At 37.0% G+C, this 21441-nt stretch overlaps 3 protein-coding genes across 7 annotated transcripts; all 3 read left to right on the top strand.

Annotated features, from left to right (window-relative positions):
• Nucleotides 1–5795: 5795 nt before the first annotated feature.
• On the top strand, nucleotides 5796–12908 carry LOC102075578 (CMRF35-like molecule 8). 2 transcript variants are annotated; one of them, XM_013274263.3, is made up of 7 exons: nucleotides 5796–6665; nucleotides 6758–7087; nucleotides 7836–7955; nucleotides 8055–8093; nucleotides 8172–8320; nucleotides 11524–11770; nucleotides 11862–12908. In XM_013274263.3, the coding sequence occupies exons 1-7, from the start codon at nucleotides 6632–6634 to the stop codon at nucleotides 11912–11914; spliced, it is 972 nt and encodes a 323-aa protein (XP_013129717.1). In that variant the 5' UTR covers nucleotides 5796–6631; the 3' UTR covers nucleotides 11915–12908. The 2 variants fall into 2 exon arrangements, with proteins under 2 accessions (XP_013129717.1, XP_005454880.1); XM_005454823.4 differs by having other exon boundaries at nucleotides 11524–12908.
• A 247-nt stretch (nucleotides 12909–13155) lies between these two features.
• On the top strand, nucleotides 13156–17921 carry LOC102083316 (CMRF35-like molecule 7). 3 transcript variants are annotated; one of them, XR_003220621.1, is made up of 5 exons: nucleotides 13163–13402; nucleotides 13499–13819; nucleotides 15295–15437; nucleotides 17149–17558; nucleotides 17614–17921. XR_003220621.1 is itself a non-coding variant. In XM_005454822.4 (4 exons), exons 1-4 carry the CDS (start codon nucleotides 13336–13338, stop codon nucleotides 17488–17490), a joined length of 873 nt encoding a protein of 290 aa, XP_005454879.1. In that variant the 5' UTR covers nucleotides 13163–13335; the 3' UTR covers nucleotides 17491–17921. The 3 variants fall into 3 exon arrangements, 2 of the variants coding, with proteins under 2 accessions (XP_019215305.1, XP_005454879.1); XM_005454822.4 differs by having other exon boundaries at nucleotides 17149–17921; XM_019359760.2 differs by lacking the exon at nucleotides 15295–15437 and having other exon boundaries at nucleotides 13156–13402; nucleotides 17149–17921.
• A 143-nt stretch (nucleotides 17922–18064) lies between these two features.
• LOC102083170 (CMRF35-like molecule 1) lies at nucleotides 18065–21411 on the top strand. Of its 2 annotated transcripts, XM_005454820.4 has the most exons (5): nucleotides 18071–18236; nucleotides 19619–19918; nucleotides 20118–20159; nucleotides 20270–20377; nucleotides 20584–21411. In XM_005454820.4, the coding sequence occupies exons 1-5, from the start codon at nucleotides 18197–18199 to the stop codon at nucleotides 20883–20885; spliced, it is 792 nt and encodes a 263-aa protein (XP_005454877.1). In that variant the 5' UTR covers nucleotides 18071–18196; the 3' UTR covers nucleotides 20886–21411. The 2 variants fall into 2 exon arrangements, with proteins under 2 accessions (XP_013129716.1, XP_005454877.1); XM_013274262.3 differs by lacking the exons at nucleotides 20118–20159; nucleotides 20270–20377 and having other exon boundaries at nucleotides 18065–18236.
• The last annotated feature ends 30 nt before the right edge of the window (nucleotides 21412–21441 follow it).

Below are 21441 nucleotides of genomic sequence, written 5' to 3'. Positions count from 1 at the left end.
GTACCACAACAGGTTGTGTTTTTCCAGTTTGTGAGAATGTGTGAAAATAAAAGTGACTTTATACCTTCGCTAATGCAGTCTGGCTATAGTATGCTAAACACTTGGATCTAGTGCCCCCTTGTGGCCATTTCAATAGAGACACTTTGGGAAACGGCACAAGGATGGTGATCATTTCTTGGGGAACTTTTGGCATGTTCTGTGCACACTGAACGAGTTATGCAGGTTAGTATCACAAGTGCACAAACACTAAATGCACGAACTCCATAGTAAATTATAATCAGGTTATTGCTCAAACACATTTCAATGAATTTTGTCTGTTTCAGAAAGTCGAAACAGAACAGAAGTCAAGAAAGAAATGTTTATCAGTCCATTCAATGGGCGCTATTAGCAGTGATCAGCCCCATAGATATGAGCCAGTAGGGGCCTTCTGATAATGTCCATTGAATGGATTTATAACATTCGAAGTGGAGGAAATGAATGACACTTTGTTATAAAACTATTTTAAAAGTCAATTTGTATATCGTGCTTTAGGCATTATTTTTCACTGCACAGATGAAGCTAATGACGATTGATTCAATGAATGATCACTGTGCGGAAAATGCAGATGTTTCATCTTGTCAGAATGTGGTGGGACGGCAGAACTTTAAAGCAGATACTGTTAAAGAGATTGATACTAACGACACGTGCATATATGCAGCCATCTGCTGGACACTGGATCCATAAACTGTGGACTGAGAAGAATTTTTTCGTCTTTGCATCTTACATCTCATAAAGGAAACTACTTACTTTGGAGCGCTTTTTCATATTTCTATATTTGATGTCTGAACCTTTAGATGTTATATTGTAAAAGACCAGATGAGCCGTTAGAAACAACAGCATAGAAACATCCCACACAGTGCCTGACTGCTGTGAGTTTCTTTAAATAAAAATCTAAATAATGCCACAGTAAATGCTAAAGAGGGTACTTCTTATGATTCAGTCTTTGGACTCTTCCGGTGACAGCCTAAAAAATATATGACCTTAGAACACATTTTAAACAGCTACAAGCCTTTTCACCCATTTAATTTATAGTTGTCTGTCACTTGCTGTCACATCCCTGTGCTTATTAAAAGCAACAAAAAGTAAATAGAAAAGGGAAGTGGCATTTACATCCAGTTGTATCCAGACAATATAATGAATGATGATGGCTTATGAAGTGTAAAACTTTTTTCTTATTGTGTTATAAGCAAACATACAAATCAATGATTGCTTTCTATGGTAACAGCAAAATACATTTCTGTTTCATCATTTAGTCAATAAAATAATTTTAGTATGCTCTGTAACATCCAAAGTATTTGTGCATATGTGGGCATCCGCTGAAATGTGTTGGGTAATCAGGATCACTCTGAGCCACTTACTTTCACTGAGAGGTGTGAGGAGGTCAGTTGTAAAAGTCAGAGAAAACCAGTGACAGTTTATAGTTGCAACATAGCAACTCTGCTCAAACAAGAAGTCAGTGAGAGATATTTTTACAACTCTACTGCAAACAAAAGCCTAAACAACAACCTTTGTGAAGAGTACTGAACCACAAAGATTCATATCAATGATCTTTATCATCACTGTTCTTCTGTTTCTGTCACCTACTTTTTAACTAGCAGTCACATATTTAATGCAAACATGTAGCCGGTCAGCGTATGAACCCAAAAATTGAGACACCACCTATAAACACTCAAAACAGACATTCATGCTTCCTCCACAGAGTAACACTGTGTGTGGCAGTTAAATGAGGATGAGGGTCATGAAGCGTGCTGTGTATGTATTGAAAGAGGTCATTGGATCAGCTCATGACCGGCTCTTGTTTATTAATAAATATATTTCATTTGCAGATGCGTACAGTGGTGCTATAAGCCTTTAACTTTGTAACTCCAAATGCAGAGTCTGTAGCAACCACTTAAAATAAAAAACAACTACTGGCACTTTTCCCAGCATTTCTTTCATCTCCTGTCTTTTATATGGTAAGTGAAGTCCTAAATTTATACATGAATTCATTTAAATGTTCAAGTAGATGCCTTCTTCTAATAATATGATTGGCTTTTGCAGCAGCATTGACTGAGCGAGCCATAATCAACAACAGGACAGATCTGAGAAATGCAAACAAAAGAGAGTTATGAATCAGATACTGCTATCAAAGGCAGTGATCAGGGTGATCTCTAATCACTGTGAATAAAATAAAGCATAAAACATATTCGAGGTTGAATTTGCTGGAGCAAAGTGAGAGTAAGTCATTAGAAGTTGTACCAGCTGTGTTGATGTTATGGATTTTGTGTTGTGTCAGACAACATGCCGTTAGACGGTTTGGTTTAGATTTGTCTGGAATAAATCAGAGCTGATCACAAAGATATAAGAGATTTGTGTACATTTTATGGAAATTCCTCGACAAGTGGATTCTCCAGGTATTAAAAACCTTATCTAAAATCTTCGTCACACTAAGGGTGTATGCTAAATTTCACTGTGGTTATTTCTAATTCATCCCTGTAGCTGCCTGTGTTTCTGTAACTCAAATTTATTTTGCATTTGAATACAAAAAGCGTGTTCACATAAGGTTAACCAGGTCTGAAATACCCCTTCATATGGTTAACTCCTCTGGTTACGGTCAGGGGAAGAGGGAAGTTCAGTAGATGAAGTTTAGTTACTGTAGTATGCTGTGGTGCATTTATGTTTACCTTCATGACCATACTTGTGAATATTGTGGTTGTCACAGAACAGGGGTTGTATTTGAATCTCACATTTGTATTTGCAGTTGGTGAGACCTTATGAAAATGTGAGTAATCTCATGTCTTTACAGATACTCTGTCCTCCTATAACATGTTAGATAATTTTTGTCCCTCCCAGGGGTCATATATTAATAAAGACACTGTGAGGGTCAGCACTGATATAAACAACCTATTGTTCATATCAGTGCTGATATAAACAATATTTTACTGAAAAATATATGTTCTTGCCTAATTTCAGGCAGTACTTCTATTTCTATTCAGCCAATCTTGTTATCCAATGACTCAGCATTATTATGCAGCGTTGACCTGCCTAACACTAAGACTAGGACCCCTAGGGGGTGACTGAATACACCCCTGTTAACCAACCCTACTTTTCTTAGCCTGCTCAAGCTCCAGCTGAAAGATTTCTTAGATATCAACACCAATGAAGACACTGACCCACAGGTCTTATGGGAGACTACAAAATGTTTTATTCATGGTTTTTGCATCTCATTCTCCTCTATGCTGGCAAAAACAAAAGTTGCTCAGGTCTGTAATTTAGAAAATCAAATAATAAGAATAAGAATAATAATTCTGTAATAAGAATTATTACAGAATTTACAAAAAAAAATAAAAAAAATTGTCAGACGATCAGTCTATACTCCCCACATCACTGAAAGATGAATACAATGGAGTAACCTTATCTAAAGCAGAGTTCATCTTTCATAGAACCAGATAGAAGTACTATTTTCAATCAGAGCGTCCTTGTCATCTGTTGGTACTTGTGCTTAAAGAATGTGAAACAAGGACACACATCCCAGTAATAAAAGCTGCAGATGGTAAAATTGCAACAAACCCCCAATCAATACCACTACCACATTTATATTGTTTTTTGAAAATCTGCATAAATCAGAGATCAATTTCAAGGAGCCTGTTTGTAAGAGTTTTGACAGTTTGGAACTACCCCAAATCTCACAAGCAGATCAGGACGAATTGGAGGCCCCATTAACTCTGGATGAGCTGCATAGAGTGCTGAAAGGTCTACATAAAGGCAAAATCTTGGTTTAGATGGCTTTAGGATATGATAGGCTCACTTACGCTCGACTCTTAATTTTGCAGTCCAGAATGGGTCTTTCCATACAGATGAGAAAAAAGCACTTATTACTCTTCTCTTAAAAAAGGGAAAGGATCCTCTTGAGTGATCTAGTTTCAGACCAATATCCCTACTCACAACTGATCTCAAAGTATTTGCCAAGTCTCTCACATTGCACTTGGAAAGAAGTTATTCAGGTTTTATTTAATGCAGACCAGACAGGATTCATCCGAGGGAGGCTCGCATCTGATAACGTAAGAAGGCTGTTGCATATCATAGATGCCACAGATGGCTATCATAATCCATGTGCAGTATTCTTACATGACGCGGAGAAAGCCTTTGACAGGCTAGAGTGGGAATATCTGTGGACTGTATTAAAACACTTTGGGTTAAAGCAGAAGATTGTTGCAATGATTAAGACAGACCACTCACCCTTTGCAAGTGTCCTAACAGGGGACCTGATTTCTCCCCCGTTTACATTCAGTGTTGTTACATCCCCACAAATGAGGTCTAGGGGAAGGTGTGGGGAGCGGTAACAAACAGGACTGGAAAAGAATGAAAAGGAAACCAAACAGAGGTATTTAGCATATATTAAAGTTTTATTACAAATAATCTTAACACAAAGAGACAGCAACACCGCTTTATCAATAAGACTAAAAAAGAAAAAGGTCGCAACAACAAAGAAAAGAACAAACAAACAAACAACAAAGCAAGGTGCACTTCCGAGGGCCCACAGGCCCACCCTGTCGCTCGCAGCAGCAAGCTCTACTGCTGTTGAGGCCCACAAGCCCACACTACTCACTTGAATCAGTTACTCTCCCCACTGCTCCCACAAACTCCACACCACAGGCAGGACAATATGCTGCAAAATGTGTAGGCTGCTGGGGGATTCCCATGCATTGAGTATCTCTTTTTCAGTCACCTTTCTCACTCACTATGTGTAATTAGACCTCCCCCCCCCCTGTTCTATATTGTATATAGAACAGGGGGGGGCATGCACATCCTCACCACCATATGGGGCAGGTGCAGAGCTGAAAAAAATATAACATCAAAAAAAAACAAAAAACCTTTTTGCATCCTTATTGCCTCTAGTAGATCTTTTAATTTTAGTTCTGCAGTCTGTGAACCGTTAATTCTTTTCTTTTAAATTTTATATTTTAAAATTTAAAATCTAAATCGTGCCTTATGGAAAGTGAATTTTATATTATTTTTTACATTTGCAGCTATACTGCACAGTTGTTGATCGACATCAGCAGATGCAGATATAAGCAGTATAAAGTAAGATGTATTCAGTATGTTGTTGTAGGTTTGTGGTGAATCTAAATTTCAGTTCCTGCTTTGGTTTAGTTTGTCAAGTCACCAAAATGATACCCATGCAACTGAAACTAAATGTAGGCACATACTGGAGTCATCATTATTTCACATCTTCCTGTTTTTGTTTTTTGTAAAGGAGACTTTGTAGGTGTCAGGCAACAATGTGAGAGGTTTATTGAAAATGAAATCAATATTAAATAAGTGGGGAAATATATGAGGGCCGTTACCACTTTTGTACTGAAAATTCGAATTCAAATCGAGTTCTTCCCTCCCAATATTACAAAGATGAGTGGCAAAATTAAATGACCCTCTGGGATTACCAGTTAATTTGAAGTTGGAAACAGAATCAGGTGTTTTGGACCAACAGAAACCAACCTCAACAACTGAAAGCCTCACATATTAGATAGTAATATTTATCACCGGAAGAAAATACAATAGTGTGCAGAACAGTGTTGGATTTTCATCTGGTCAAAACAACCGTAACACAAATACCCAAGAGATTAAGACAGCAATGTAGTGATGTAGTGTAGTGTATGTTATTGCAAATCGGCTGTTACTGCTGAGTCCGCCTCCTTCTCTGTGTCAAGAGCTGGTTTCAAATCAGATTTCCTTGATGACCATTTTGCTGCTTCCTCCTCGCCCTGCTGTGTCTGTGCCCCTCACTGGCTGTCACTGTGTGAGTCCCCTGCCTCTTTTTAAAACCAGCTGGACTGAACAGGTGTAATTCATGTTGTTATTTGCACAGATGTAGGTGGGAAGTAAACCAATTTTCAAAATTAAAGTACGGTCTTTGATTAAAATGAGTAAAATCCTGTTTGGAGAAGGGAAAGCACTGTAGCTAAGCTTTTAGACAGGAAGGTTTCAGAACTTTAAAATGTATTCACTGTCAAACTCATCTACAGATGTAGATGACTTGTCCACAAATTTAACGGTAGGCTACGTGGCAAAAGAAAAAAAAGAAGGAAAAAAAAAATCGCATCCCCCCAATATGAACAACTATTGCATAAAACTGTGCTGCTGTCAACGAGTAACTGTCAGTTAACTGAGACCGTCATCAAGTTTGTGTAGGTGTCAGTTCTTTGAAGCAGCTCCTTCCTTTCTTCGCCTCCAAACTTTCACAAGTCAGGTCAATTCACGCGAGAGGAGTGCAGGTGTGACACATCTGCGGAAGCGTGTTTGCCCCCCACTCATCACAAACAAACGCTTCTCTGCACATCGTGACTGCTCTGTGCGCTTATATTCGGTTACTTAGCACCTTGTATTCTTGCGCAATCATTTATACGAATGTGACAGTGATTTCATTTACTTGGTAAATATTTTCGACTAGTTTACGGTTTTATCGCGATCGTGACTTATAATATAATTCATTATAAGTAATTCACGCGCACAACCTCGTACAGTGGTGGAGCAAACTGACAGAGTTTGATCAGTCGTAAATACCTGAAAGGACCACCAAGATAAGAACCACAGAGCTGCCAGTTTATCAGCCAGAATGAAGAACATCTATATCATTTGTCTTTTTTGCGGTAAGTGGCTTAGAAAAATTATATCAATTAACGTATTCATGTTTTGTAACATTTGTTTAACTCCTCGATGCCCTATATCTTGCCAATTTTAGCAGCTACATTGGCAGATGGAATCAAGTTGATGAACGTAGAAGGATTTCAAGGCAGAAATGTCTCCTTCACGTGCTCACACAAACTTGCATGGGGGTATGATAAATACTTTTGCAAAGATCCATGTGAGAGCGAGAAAGACAGGCTGGCTACTGTAAAATCTGGTGGAAGAGCAGAGTCCGGGAGGATTACTCTGGTGGATTCTGGAGATGGATCCTTCACTGTGACCTTGAGTCATCTCCAGCTGTCAGACTCACATCAGAAATATTGGTGTGGAGTGGACAGGCCTGGTTTAGACACATATACTGAGATACAGCTTACAGTAAGGAAAGGTATATCATCATATTATTTCTTCTAAGTTTATTTTATCAATACGCTTAATTTGAATTATGCATCTGCATTCTTACTTCAAAAGATAAGGAAAACAATACTGAGAGTTTTATATGCAGAAAGAGTTACTCCATATAAAAGCATAGCTTGTGAATTAAAATGCGTTTTATAATCTGGTTTATAATCTGGTGGTTCCAAGTAATTTCCCCTCGTGGCTTGACTGGAGCTTCTTGTTAAAAGATTTACAAGATTTATTTCCCCTTTTTTCTTCTCATGTGGTTTTATTGTATTTTTGGAGGCTCAGTGAAGAAAAACATCCAGTTTATAACATATTATTATAACATTATTAACATATTAGAACATATTAGAAACATCAGAGCATTAAAAAATCTAATCGGTGTATTTTAACTTTTGTTTTTCTCTTTATAAGTCATCTCTCGATAAGCTATATTCATACAAAGTAGTTAAAACTAGCTTCTGGAAACCTGAAGTGAATACATCTGTAAAATTCATTAATTTCTTTGTGCATCAGTATATTAACGATTCCATGACACAAAACTTGTTTTACAGAAAACATCCTTAGATATATATAAAAAATAAAGGTATCTTAAAACAGTAATACTTATTGTGGAATTAAATTTTGAATGAAAAACTTTTATTTTTAGAATATATATATTGTATATTGTTGGATTTATTGAGATTGTATGATTAGAGTAATAGTACCGTAATTTGCCACTTTTTCTTATACAGCTGTTGAAACTGAGACAACTGTCTCACCTGATGTTCCTACCACATGGACATATCAGAATACCAACACAACACAGTTAACAACTGGAACAGACACCATTAAGCCTACAAAATGTTCAACAGGTATAAAAATTTATTAAAAATAATTGATTTACGGTCCTTACAAACAAAAATTCTGGATACATTTTACATAAAGATGTAATACTGAGTCCTGTTCTGCAGAATCATTCTCCACTGAAGAACAACCTAAAATGAGCACAGGTGAGTTTCCACTTGATGATGTGATTGATGTATAAGTTACTGATGAATAAGATGATTCTATAATCTTATTTTCATCAGGCACCATTGTGTATGCTGCAGTTGGAGGCGTTGCTATGACCTGTCTCCTAATGCTGACAGTATGCTTCAGGAAGTACAGAAAAACCTCAAAACCTCAACTACAAGTTTGCTTCAACAACACAGATCTCAGCAGTGCGCATCAACAAGAGGTATGAGATGGAAAATTGGAGATCACACTGTCAGGAGGTTCATTCACAGCCCTCCTAGTGATCGCCTTAGACAGCAAATTAAATAAAGTAGAAAATGATTAATGTTTTTTTCCATGCAGCAAATGTAAGTATGTGAAGAGGGGTTTTCCAAAAGTCATTTCTCATTTTTTTATATTGTGGAGTTTTTCAATAGGGATGTGTTAAAACCACAGTGTTACATTAGTGTTGTGCTAAAGCAATGGTTTGACATTTTAAGTAAAATGCTTCTTCACCTTACAATTGAAAATTAAAAGTCATACTGTATATAGCTCTGGGAATAAATGTGGGTCAACTTAAAAGGTATACTTGCACAGTAACAGATACTGGTACTGGAAGTCACTCCTGTTTCAGAAGCACACACTCACTGACACCATTAGATGCAAAGATAAGTTCTACTGTCTTCCTGTTAAAAGTAGCAAAGTAAATGTACTAACCTTCAAGCAACATGACGGTTAACTAAGCACAATTAAGAAAGTGAGAAGGGGGAGAAATAGCTAGTCTGGCTCTGTCTGGTGATCTGGTACGCAGAGAAACTGAATTCTGCCTTCAAGTGTCTCGGAAGTACACTGACTAACATTTTACATTTCTGTTTAATTTGTAGTGAATTACATTTGAAGAAGAGCACAGAGGCCTTTTTGAGTAGAAGCCTCATATACTACCAGTCAAACGTTTTGACACACCTTCTCATTTAATGATTTTTCTTTATTTTTACTACTTTCTACATTGTAGATGCATACAGACATCAAATATATGAAGCAAAATTTATGGGTATTTGCAGCAAAGAAAAAATATAAATAACTCAAAAATTTCCTATATTTTAGATTCCTGAAAGTAGCCACCCTTTGCTTTGTTAACAGCTCTGCACACCCTTCTCTCAGTGAGCTTCATGATGTAGTCACCTGAAATGGTTTTCACTTCACAGCTGCGCCTTTTGAGGGTTTATTTGTGGAATTACTTGCCTTCTTAATGGCGTCGGGACCATCAGTTGTGTTGTGCAGAAGTCAGGTTGGTGCACAGCTGACAGGCCTAACTGTTAGAATTCATATTATGGCAAGAACCAATCAGCTAAGTAAAGAGAAACGACACTCCCTAACCCATCATTATTTTAAGAACTGAAGGTCAGTCAGTCCGGAAAATTGCAAAAAAATAAGGGCTAACTGGCTCACATGAGGACTGCCCCAGGAAAGAAAGACGAAGAACCACCTCTGCTGCTTAGGATAAATTGATCTGAGTCACCAGCCTCAAAAATTGCAAGTTAACCACACCTCAGATTAGAGCCCAGATAAATGTTCCAGTAGCAGACATTCCTCTACATCAACTATTCAGAGGAGGCTGTGCGAATCCGGCCTTTATGGTCAAATAGCTGCTAAGAAACCACTACTAAGGAAAAGCAACAAGTAGAAGAGAATTGCTTGGGCCAAAAAACACAAGGAATGAACATTGGACCAGTGGAAATCTGTGTTTTAGTCCAAATTTGAGATCTTTGCGTCCACCCGCCGTGCAGAAAAGGTGAACTGATGGTCTCTACATGCATGGTTCCCACCGTGAAGCACAGAGCAGGAGGTGTGATGGTGTGCAGGTGCTTTGCTGGTGACACTGTTGGGGATTTATTCAAAATTGAAGACACACTGAACCAGCATGAGTACCACAGCATCGTGCAGCAACATGCGCTTAGTTGGACCATCATGTTCTTTTTTTTTTTTCCTATCCCGTTTGGTTCTTTTGCCATCAGAATTATTGTCTAAAGGCCAAGAAAGATGCCCAACGGATTTACTTTACCAAATGGATCATCCCGGCCTTGCCGTATTGCGGTTCATCTGCATCTAAAGGACAAAGGTCACTCTTTCAAGGATGCCAATGTCAACATTTTCGACAAAGAAGACAGATGGCTTGAAAGAGGAGTGAAAGAAGCCATCTATGTCCACTGTGAGCGACCATCTTTGAACTGAGGCGGTGGCTTGCGACACCAACTGTCTGCCATGTATAATCCAGTTTTGAGATCCCGTTCGTGAGACCTTAGTGCTCATCTTTCTCCTGCATAACTCAAGAGTGCTTGAGCTTCAGGGCAAAAACTGATAGCCAGACATTCTGGGTTTTCAGAATTCATATTTCCTGAAGTTCCATGGTTCCTGGTGGTAGCGTGATGGTCAGCGTACCATCACACCACCACTACGTTTGACTGTTGTTGTGAAGCATTTTTTATTAAATTGTAAAACTAACACGTGTTAGTTGGCAGTGATGTTTACCAAGGAACTCTCCCATAGATGCCCATTTTTCCTTTCTTATTGTTGAATTATGAACACTGACCTTAATTAAAGCAAGTCATCCCTGCATTTCTCCAGATGTTTTTCTGGATTCTTTTTTTGTTTATTACTCTTGGAATAATTTTGGTCGGCCAGTGACCCCCTGGAAAGATTCACTACTAGTCCAAGTTTTTTGTATTTGTTAATAATGGCTCTGACTGCGGTTTGCTAGAGTTCCAAAACTTTAGAAATGGCTTTGTAACCTTTTCTAGACTGATAGATGTCAATGACTTTGTTTTTCAGCTGTTTCTTTAGATTGTGACATCTTGTGTTTTAGCCTACTTTTCCTTGGCAGACAGGCTCTATTTAAGTGTTTTCTTTATCAAACAGGTCTGGAAGTTAGCAATTCTAGGTATGTGTAGTGAAATTGAACTCAGCTTTTCAAAAAAAGGTTAATTAATTACTTGATGATTTAACAAGAGGGTGCAATTACTTTTTCACAAAGGGCCAGAAAGATTTGGATTACGTTTTTTCCCTAATAAACTTTTTTTTTTAATGCATTTTGTATTTGCTCCAGTTCTCTTTAAATAATAAACAAAAATGTATTTGATGCTCTGAAATATTTAAGTGTAAGAAATATGCAAAAAACTGAGAAATCAGGAATAGGGGAAATACATTTTGATGGCACTGTGCATGCCTCTAACCTTACTGTAGAAAGCTTTAGATTTATAAATCTTTTATAAATCTATAAATCTATAAATAATTATAAATCTTTATAATTGACATAGTAATTACCAAGCTAATATAGGTAATGCTATTCAATGCCATGTGAGTAAAATAAAATAAAATAAATATTTTGAATATATAAGAAAATTCTGATTTATTTATGTTTGGGTTTTTTTATGTTTGTCTCTTTTCAAGGGAGTAGAACATCTTCAGAAGTTACCTGGGCGTTCCACTATTCATACACACCATCAAAGACAGGATCCACCAGCAACTGAACCAACAGAAACGACATCAAGCGTACACCTTCATATCTATGAGAACATGTCTGTGTCCAAACTTGCTGCAGCTTCAGAACATTCACCCACAGAGCATCAAAATGACCACGATAATAACTCTGGGATCTACATAAATCCTTTGCCAGATGCAATATCTGAAAGAACAGGTGTTAGCAAGTGTAGGAAACACAGAGATAAACCTCTGACATGCAAAAATACAACGAGCTGTACTAATAGTGCATCTCCTTGTGTCTCTAGAGCCCCCTGTGAATCCACCGAAGAGAAGCCCAGAACACTTTGGTTTGGTTTAGATTTATCAGGAGTAAATCAGAGTTGATTTCAAAGATACAATTTATATATTTTTCTGACTTTTATAAGCAAAACCTATTTCCATCATTATAAACTTTTACACTAAATGGTGCTGTTAAGTGTTTTGATTACACATGTGGCTTAATATGTGTGTCTTAATCAAATTTACCTTACACTGGAGAAGGAAAATGTGTGTGAACTACCATTTGACACTGTTAATATTTCTAGGTAAGTTTAGGGGATGTGCTGGACTACATCCCCAGTGAATGAATACATTTAGCAGCTAGACTGCGTACTTGCCTTTGGTGTGAGTTTGTAAGTGATTTGTACTTTTTCACTTAGTTGTAGTAATGACATAGTTCTGCATTTGCGATACATTTAGTGTATTTTGAGATTGATGCTTATCTGGAAGTATTTTGTGGGAGGGTAGTTTCAGTAGCTCCCTTTAAAAAAAAAATAGAGGTCACCACAGTGGAGGAAAAGTATGTATTCTGATGACTCCTAGTGGCCATATGATTAAAGACACGTTGGCAGAGAGCACTGATATGAATAACCAAATATGAACTTCCTGTACCTTACTACAAAACTGAATCACATTTTTGTAATATAATGTCACACTGATGCCTAGCTCTCAATGAAGCAAAAACAAGCTGTTTCAAGATGGCTTAATTTGTTTGTCAAAAAGACAGTCGCTTCTTGACATTACATCTAAAATAAAAACAAAGAGAAAATTAATAATTTCCAACTGGAAATAAGCCATGAAGCAGTTTCAAAAAGATGCAGCAGAGAGTAACAAACAAAAATGTTGAACCCACTAAGCTCTTTGTTTAATGCTTTCTATAAATAATAGTTTCATGTACTTTGTCTAATATTAAAAACTAAATCTTCTAATTAAATGTCTGCTTGGCACACCTAGTTGTCCAACCAAGTCTTGTTAATCATGCCTGTTAACATGCAAATACCCCTACTTAATAAGAATACTTAATAAATGCTGTATTAGACCTCAAGAGTGTTTTTTGTTCGTTTGTTTGTTTTGTTTTGGGGGGTTTTGTCGACTTGGGAGTAACGGGCAATATAGAAATTTTTTTCCAAGAAGCTACCAAATTTTACTCCAACATCATTCTACCATCTCTATGAAAAATATAAAGTCTCTCTACCTGCTTAATGCTGAAGAAAGTTCAACAGTCACTGAACATGCTGAATAACTGGTGCACAGTTGGTTTATTATAAAAAATGAAACTGCTTCCTGCAGTGGTTGAATGTTACGGATGTACAGTTTTTTACGTGAAAGAGGAAGAGTTTCAAAGCCATGAACATGAAAGCGCCTGATTTAACACAGGGAGACAATCATTAGTCCAGGTTGTTACCTTCTTCAGTGTCTGAGGGGAGAACCTGACTCTGGCCTGAAGGTAAATTGGAAGTAATGGGAACCATCTTTGACTCATGGAGAATAACTACAGCTGTCATTATTACTATACTACACATCCAAGGTGAGTTTTATATTATTTAGATTTAAAACCTAATAATAGTCTTCTTATTACATAAAATAATTAAAATGTGTAACTAACACCAATGTTTTATGACAGCTGCAATCGCCACCAAAACCGCAGTTTTTTCTGGTGTGGAAGGTGAGAGTTTTACCTTCAGATGTGAATATCCAAATGGCCTGACGGAGAAAATGAAGTACCTGTGTATTGCTGAGTGCTCCAGTTACTTGATAATGACAGACAAACATAACCGGTGGGAGACCAAAGGACGCTTCTCCATGTACGACAACACCACTGGAAGCTTCTTCATTGTCAGGGTGGATAAACTGAGGTTAAATGACAGTGCGACGTACTCGTGTGGAGTGGATATCAGCTTCAATCCTGACTATCGCAGCACCATAAAACTGAATGTTTCCCAAGGTACAGTATAAATATTTACACCACAGTTCTCAGCTGGCTGGCTAAATATGGTCTCCAGTTATGCATATTTCAACTACTCAGAGCAGACTGGTTTCTGGTTAGTGGGAATTGTCTCATAGGACAACCTCAACTGAGGTGAAATAAGTAAGTTAGATAAGTTAACTAAGGTTAAAAGCTAGAAGGTATATGTGCTGTCTAGCAAGGTGATGAATTCACAGGAATAAAATATTATAGTTCTTATGAATTCTGTTTGTGACCCCAAAAATAATCGACCATAAAGTCCATTCATGAGAAATCCGTAGTACTAATTTTTCCCCTTCCATGTTCTGCTTTCATGAGGTTTCTGTCTCTGTGAAGATGTACAGTGGAGTCCAAAAGTTGGACTTACTTTTTATTTTAACTTTATCTTTTAAAATATATCTGTGTAAATTTGAAAATATCTTGAAAAGCTTTAAAGTTTAAACTTATAAATTAATTTTGTATAATTAACTGACCAAAAGCAAATTTGTGTTATTGATTGTGTTATTGCTTTGTTACAAAAGGTCAGATTCAGTTTTCTCCTTTTCATGTAAACAACATTCAAGCAATATTCAAGTGTATTTAAGGACGTTTTTTCCCCATTTAAGCATTAGTGTAGTTTAACATTCATAGTTTCATAAGTGAAACTCAGAACAGAAGGGACTTTCTGGTCAATTGGCTGGAGGTTTCTTCTGAGGAAGTAAACAAGACTAAATCATTTGGGTAACATACCAGTATTTCACAGACATGACTGGAAAGGAAGCCATGTCTGCTGCTGAAAGTTTGAGACTTCTGGCCTGAACAGCCTGACAGATGGAAGCATTTATGAAGATAAAAAAGGAAAAGAGCGATGCAGCAGCATATCAGACCAACAGCGAAACAGGGTTGTAGCTATTTTGGGACTGAACACGTGCACAGAATCAACTTCACTCTTAGCAAGGAGAAGTGGTACTTCAGTCTCATGAAAACGTTTCCACCCAGTGGTTTACATGCTTGCAATGACAAAGTCACACTGCAGTAAGATATTTAGCAATTTGAAAAAGAAAAGCATTAAAAAAATAGAATAAGAATTTAATTAGAAATTTCCATGCATTTTCCAAGGGCTGGAGGGCCTGAGACTATATCCCAGTCACTATAGGGTGGCCTTAAGTACACCCTGAACAGGCCGCCAATCTCACGCAGCGCTAACACATAGAGAGAGACAACCACTCACACTATGGGGCAATTTAAAATCACAAATTAACCTAACCTCATTAGTTGCATAGTTGCATGGGAGGAAGCCGGAGTACCTCTGTGCATACTTTCATTTTATTTGCTCATTTATAAATTCCTCTTTTTGTATTTTCATTATCCTGTAAAAGTAATACCAGCCTATACTGAAGACGCAGTAGAGACTAAGTGATGTGTTTTCATCTGTTTTATTAGCACTGAGATTTGTATTTCTGTAAATGTTCCAGCACATGAACCTCAGCTGTTGTTCCACCTGCCGCTGGTCCTGACTGCTATGTGCGTGGCAGCACTCATGTTTGTGTGTCTGTTCACATTATGTCTTCTACTGGTTCTGAAACACAGAAGATCAAACCGACCGCAGAATAAAGAGGTTTGTCCACCACAGATACTTTTAGATATGCTAGTAATATAAGCGACAGCAAAGCGGTTCAACACTGTACATTTGCAGTTTCTCATTATTAGTCAGTAACATTTATGAAATGTGGAACATTCATGAAACCTAAAGCTATATGGCAATAACAGGTCAAAATGTGAAGAGGATGTCAGTGATGAGTCATAAAGGTAGAACATAACATGTCATAAGCTTACTCTGAAAAACACACCTTCAGAAAGGAAATAATAGTAAAATCACTGCATGGAGTTCAGGCTCACAAAATAACTTTACCTGGCAAATGTTTTCTGGTAACTATTTTCCTAAACCTAATGTAAGCTGTGTGTTAGCAGAGATACCTACAAAAACAAAAACATTGTTGACAAGTTTCTGAGTTATCTGCTGTAATAACACAAATAAAAACACTTTGACCAACATAACAAAAAGTAAACAGTAATCTAAAGATCACTTATCCCCTTAACATCTAGTTTGATACATACAGTTGAGACTTATACAGCATCAGTCTGATTCCCCCCCCCCGAAAAACCTAGATGAATAAATACATTTTTAGCAATAAACTGCAATATAATACAAATTAAAACTCATATATGCATTTTTTCAACACAGAATTGAATTATTTCATGGTTCAGGCTTTAACGTGTTATCATATTTATCTTATGAGTAGCAAAATGATTCCCACAAACAGTGTCGGTGAGTGTCATGATCACACATGCATTGTGTCTTAATGCTCATGCCCACTTCTCTGTCCTGATAAAAGGTCTGGATTTTCAGTTTGGCAGCTTTAAAAGCTTAGTCTTCGCTATGTTTGTAATATGTCCCACCATCCCCACTACTTCTTTGGGCATTTTTTTAAAATTTTGGGTAGCCGAAGGAATTGACATGGAGGTATGTTCACAAAATGCACTGGAGAATGATATGCTTGTTAGCCCTGTAGTGTAGTTGAAATCTGTGTGTAATTACTCGTGTAATGACTTGTTTAATTTTCCAAGTCTCAAGAACTCAAGAGAGATGCAGGCTCATTTCCCCAAAAGGTATCCCATCATTTGGTGCTTTGATTAAAAACTGGTAGTTTTTGACAGCGTATTGATTTCCAATGAACCCTTCCTCTAAGGCAGAGGTTCTCAAACTGTGGGCTGTGCCCCCACTGGGGCATGAACAGAGGTGGTGACTCCATATGATAGATTTCCATATAAAGTATAAAATAAAACCATTCTGACGCTTATTCATTAAAACTTTTTTCACTTATCTATTTTTTTTCAATAATGTATTTAAAATAAATTAATTGGTATTGAGGATGAGGTTGATGACCAACAAACTGATTATCGTCCTCCCTTTTCCCTGACTAAACATGTAGGAGAATCTTCGGCAGCTTTCACTTGAATGTAATGTTTGGTTTGTCTGCTCTGGCCTACTGAATCTTTTTTAAAGAAGGCCAGCTCTGTAGAAAAGGCTCATTCTAAGCTAACAAAAACACAATCATAAATAGTTACAGGTGATGAATCAAAATCTAATTATGAATCCTACACTCCATGGATGCTTATAGATACACAATAGTCCTTTAAATTCAAAGCACAGACTCCGAAAGCTGATAGTGTTGCAATGTGTAATTTGACTGCAGAGAATGCCACATTGTTTACTCAGCACAAAGAAAACATGATCTCACTCTAAGTGTTCTTCTGGTATCTTGCAGATAACGTCTGACTATGAGACTATGATGCCAGGTCCAAAAGCTGAGCCTCAATGTTGCTGCAGCTGTTCGGCCCCAAACTTTGGTGATCCTTCATCTTTACCATTACCATCAGCACCACCACCTGACCTCTGCTCCAGCTTCCTACCAAAGCATCGGGAGTCTGCTCTCTCATTTGGCGTTGGTGAATATGTTGATGTGGATGTACTAGGAAACATCTGCCAGTACCAACATCTGGATCTCAGCCAGTTAGAAGAGCATGTCTATCAAAGTCTTCATGTACATAGTTGTCCTAAACACGAACCTATTAAAGAGGAGATGAACTGTTTAAATGTCAAAAGATAATTCTAGGCTAATCACACCTTAAGTCTTAGTAGTGTGGTTTCAATCAGCCTCTCACAAAAAGTACACAGAGAATAGAATAGAATAGAATAGGATAGAATAGAATAGAACAGAATAGAATAGAATAGTACATAGTGACATAGAGTAGCTTGGTAAATATGTAATTAATAATTAAAAAGATGAAATGAAATTACCAATCCTGATCCTGATTTAATATACTAGTTTTATCCTTTTACAGTGTTTGGATGAAAGAAAGAGCTGAGTAATTCAAAACTTTTGGATCTTTATGCAATTTCTTAAAGTGTACATTTTTATTTTGTTTAAATGGCAAAAAGAAAAAAGAAAAACCAAAAACTGTGAGTGGATGGTTTAAGCACTATCAGTTTGCTCTATGATTTGTATTATATTTGCCAAAATAAACCAACAGGTTCATATCTGAAGTGTTTCTTGTAGTTATTATTTACTGACCTGTAACCTCTTGATTACTAATTGTGAAAAAAGTGCATGGGAGGGACATGCTGATGGTCATGGTTTTTGGGGAGAAAATTAGACAGAGGAAACTGGTGAAAGACAGGAAGTGAAACAAAAAAGAGGAACCCGTGAAGAAAAGCAGACTTGGTATTCATTTAGAAAGACTTGCAAGGGCAAAGAATCAGGGTGATTAAAGTAAAGCCCGAGGACAGTTACAAAAAGAAACCTTACGTGAAGCATGGAGATGACTTTGATCTTTCTGATATTTCTTTTGGAAGGTAAGTTTATTGTCCTCTGTTAACTGATCATTTTACAAAGACCTTTGCACATTTCATGGAAAATACCATATTTTTGTGTAACAAAAATAACTATCAAAGTGGGAGTGAGTGATAGTGAGAAATATCATCAAGAAGTTCAAAGACAGCCACACAGTACAGAATAACAGGAAGAGAAATATTTCAAAGACTTCAAAAAGAAAAGAGATGTGTCTAAAGATCTGAAAACATCTGCCAAGAAATTAGTGAATAACTAAGTCGGTAACTGTAGTTTTAAAGAAGACAATCACTGCAAGGTTACAGAACAAGAAATATCTTGATGCATGCTCAATCATCCAGTTAAGTAAATCCCTAAAAGTTGATTCTGTTCATCTGGACGCAGCGTTTTCAATGGGAGAAACGTTTCGTCACTCATCCAAGTGATTTCTTCAGTCTCAACTGACAATTTTATAAACAGGACATTTGCATAATGACTGAAACTAGCACCACTGAAGGAACAATGAGCTGGGAGGTCAGTTCCTTGATCATTAATATGCAATTTCCCATGACCATTGATTAAAGACCACTGATCAATGGCCGTGAGTACCATTCACAGAGAGTTGGGGAATGGCTGCAATCACAGCACTGTAAGATGGCGAAAGATGTACCCATTGAAGATTGTTGACTAGACTAAACTAAATCTGGAGGAATTTGAGAGATTTCCCAAAGAAAAATAGCTGGAATTGCTCAGCATGAGACTTATAGAAAACTACAACAAAAGACTGCAGGTCTTTATCCAGCAAAAGGAATAAACAACTGACTATTCACATCATAGCGGCTAATAATTTTGATTAAAAACTGTTAGTTTTCGGTTTCATTAAACAAGTTGGTTAACAAGTGCAAAGCAAAAAAAAAAAAATCTAAGCATAGCATCTAGAATAAAACTATATTGATGTTTGAAAAAAACAAAAAACAAAAATAAGCTCCTTGCTTATTTTGTATGTAGGCAAAATACGTTGATTTCTTTTAACTGTATTTGGCATTATAGACATGGACTCTGTACTGCTGGGAAGTAAAAAGGATTATATATTATATCAAATGTAATGAATACTTGGTTCTGTATGATGCCGAAGAGAGGGGATATTCATAATATGGTTATCTCAGGTTATCTCTTTTAGCTAAGAAGAGCTGCCTACCTATTATTCTTATTTCGTTTTTCTGGAACAGCCAATTCAACGTATGTTGGCTGAAAGGCAGTAGTCCTAAAGAGAAGACAGCAAAAATGGCTTCAGATAGTGGATGAACTACAGATAATACAGAGTATAGTTCAAATATGTACTTCTGATTACAAACCACAACATGACCTGACTGTTGCTGCTCTGTGTGTGTGTGCGTGTTTTTTCTAGGATTATGGGAGACTAAAGCTATCTCAGTAACAGGAAACAAGGGCAGCTCTATCACAGTAACCTGCTCTCACTCCAACGCCTACTACAATGTCAAATATTTCTGCAAAGGACAATGCACAGATAAAGACATCCTCATAAACAGCACTACCATTTCAAATAAAAAATACAAAATTGAAGATAAAGGAAATACATTCAGTGTCACTATCTCTGATCTGAAAGAAGATGACTCTGGAACTTACTGGTGTGGAATTGAACGAGTTGGTTTGGACACATATACTCAAGTAACCCTTACAGTTTTAGGTGAGTTGATTATATTCTGTACGTAAAGCTTTCATTATGTTATCTTGTCTGACTTTCAAGTTTCTTGTCATTGACAGTATTTCAGAACAGGGTCTCAAATTGTGTTTTCTGCACCAGGTGGTGAAAAAACCCCCGAGACACTAGCTCAGCAGAGCTGAAGCAAAATTAACTTACTTCACTTTTTGTTATTTATACACAGCTAACCAAGATAAGACAGATTATACACATGCTTCTTTTTCTGGTAAGCAAATGGCTGTGTGTGTGTGTGTGTGTGTGTGTGTGTGTACATATATCTGATAAATTCCAGTGTGATATACTGTTACTGATTTATAAGACCTATAACATTTTCAGAGACGGTGGTGTATACTGGAGTAATTCTTGGTGTCGTGATGCTAGTGCTGGGTGTGGGCCTTCTGATTTTCTTCAGACATCGAAACAGTAACATCAGCACATCATCTGGTATAAAAAAATTTAAGAATTTTTATTTTGCGTAGCTTCAAAATACTAATTTAACAGCAGTTTCAGACACCACACTTGTTGTCACTGGCTGATTAATTCAGTAATGTGGAACTACATAACTAACTATTCTCAGGAAGTCAAAGTCGAGTAAGGATTTTGATATCACAGGAATGACTGACTGCTGGTTCGTCTTTACCTCTTTATAGGATGGTACTATGACCTAGTGTTCAGGTCCTGTCAAAAACAAGATGCCTGCCATGACAAGAACGCTTCTCCATCCAAGGAGGATCAAGAAACAGATGGTGGAACTAAGAGCGCCAATCAGCATCAAGATACATCAGAGCCTCAGAAGGAATCAGGCAATCTCATCTACACGACTGTTACCTTCACAAATCAAACAGAGTCCAGCATGGTTTCATCCCACTGTGTAGCATCTATAAAATCATCCTCTAAGCCAAAATCGACAGAAGAATCTACAATCTATAGCAACATCTCAACTCAGTGCTGATGTTAGACAAAGTATTTCTAATGGAATATTTCATTTCTTGTATGTAACTTATGTATTTTCTTCTTATGGTTTAAATATTTTAAAAATCCAGCTTCAAGTCATTATTTAACTTCATATCAGACATACTGTGTAATGTGAAAATTATATACATAGCAAACAATACATAGATTTTTTCAGACTCTGTTTTTCTATTGTATATGTGTTTTGTATACATGTTTATTTATATGAGGCTGAAACTGAGAAAGTGATATGCGCAAAGAAAGAGGTCATGGGTTCATTCGCATGTGTCTAACTTAGCTTTGTCTTGATTAAGGAATAGGATCAAAGCCCTAGTTTGAATTTTGACTTGGTGACCTGAAACCTGATGGATTGAAACCAAAGTTTAAAAAAAGACCCTTCAGACTCAGACCATTTACCATTTGACTGTGCAGTGAGTGTTGAGCACAACACATCTCTTTTTCCAATGATTTCAAACAGATTTATTGTGTGTCTAAAATCTTGTTTAAATAAAATCTCTGAAACCAAACAGTTCAAGTATTTCATAAACAACTCACAT

The sequence above is a fragment of the Oreochromis niloticus genome, linkage group LG6, assembly GCF_001858045.2.
Source record: "Oreochromis niloticus isolate F11D_XX linkage group LG6, O_niloticus_UMD_NMBU, whole genome shotgun sequence".
Taxonomy (NCBI): domain Eukaryota; kingdom Metazoa; phylum Chordata; class Actinopteri; order Cichliformes; family Cichlidae; genus Oreochromis; species Oreochromis niloticus.
Note: the sequence above shows the minus strand (reverse complement) of the source record. Positions and strands in the feature narration are given on the sequence as shown.

Excerpts from the sequence above, each read along its gene's own strand:
- LOC102075578 (XM_005454823.4), top strand. The coding sequence starts at position 6,632 with ATGAAGAACATCTATATCATTTGTCTTTTTTGCG. Across the intron at positions 8,094-8,171 it reads ACAACCTAAAATGAGCACAG|GCACCATTGTGTATGCTGCA; the intron begins GTGAGTTTCCAC and ends TATTTTCATCAG. Across the intron at positions 8,321-11,523 it reads GCAGTGCGCATCAACAAGAG|GGAGTAGAACATCTTCAGAA; the intron begins GTATGAGATGGA and ends TCTCTTTTCAAG.
- LOC102083170 (XM_005454820.4), top strand. The coding sequence starts at position 18,197 with ATGGAGATGACTTTGATCTTTCTGATATTTCTTTTGGAAG. Across the intron at positions 18,237-19,618 it reads TCTGATATTTCTTTTGGAAG|GATTATGGGAGACTAAAGCT; the intron begins GTAAGTTTATTG and ends TGTTTTTTCTAG. Across the intron at positions 20,378-20,583 it reads TAACATCAGCACATCATCTG|GATGGTACTATGACCTAGTG; the intron begins GTATAAAAAAAT and ends ACCTCTTTATAG.
- LOC102083316 (XM_005454822.4), top strand. The coding sequence starts at position 13,336 with ATGGGAACCATCTTTGACTCATGGAGAATAACTACAGCTGTCATTATT. Across the intron at positions 13,403-13,498 it reads TACTATACTACACATCCAAG|CTGCAATCGCCACCAAAACC; the intron begins GTGAGTTTTATA and ends GTTTTATGACAG. Across the intron at positions 13,820-15,294 it reads AAAACTGAATGTTTCCCAAG|CACATGAACCTCAGCTGTTG; the intron begins GTACAGTATAAA and ends TAAATGTTCCAG.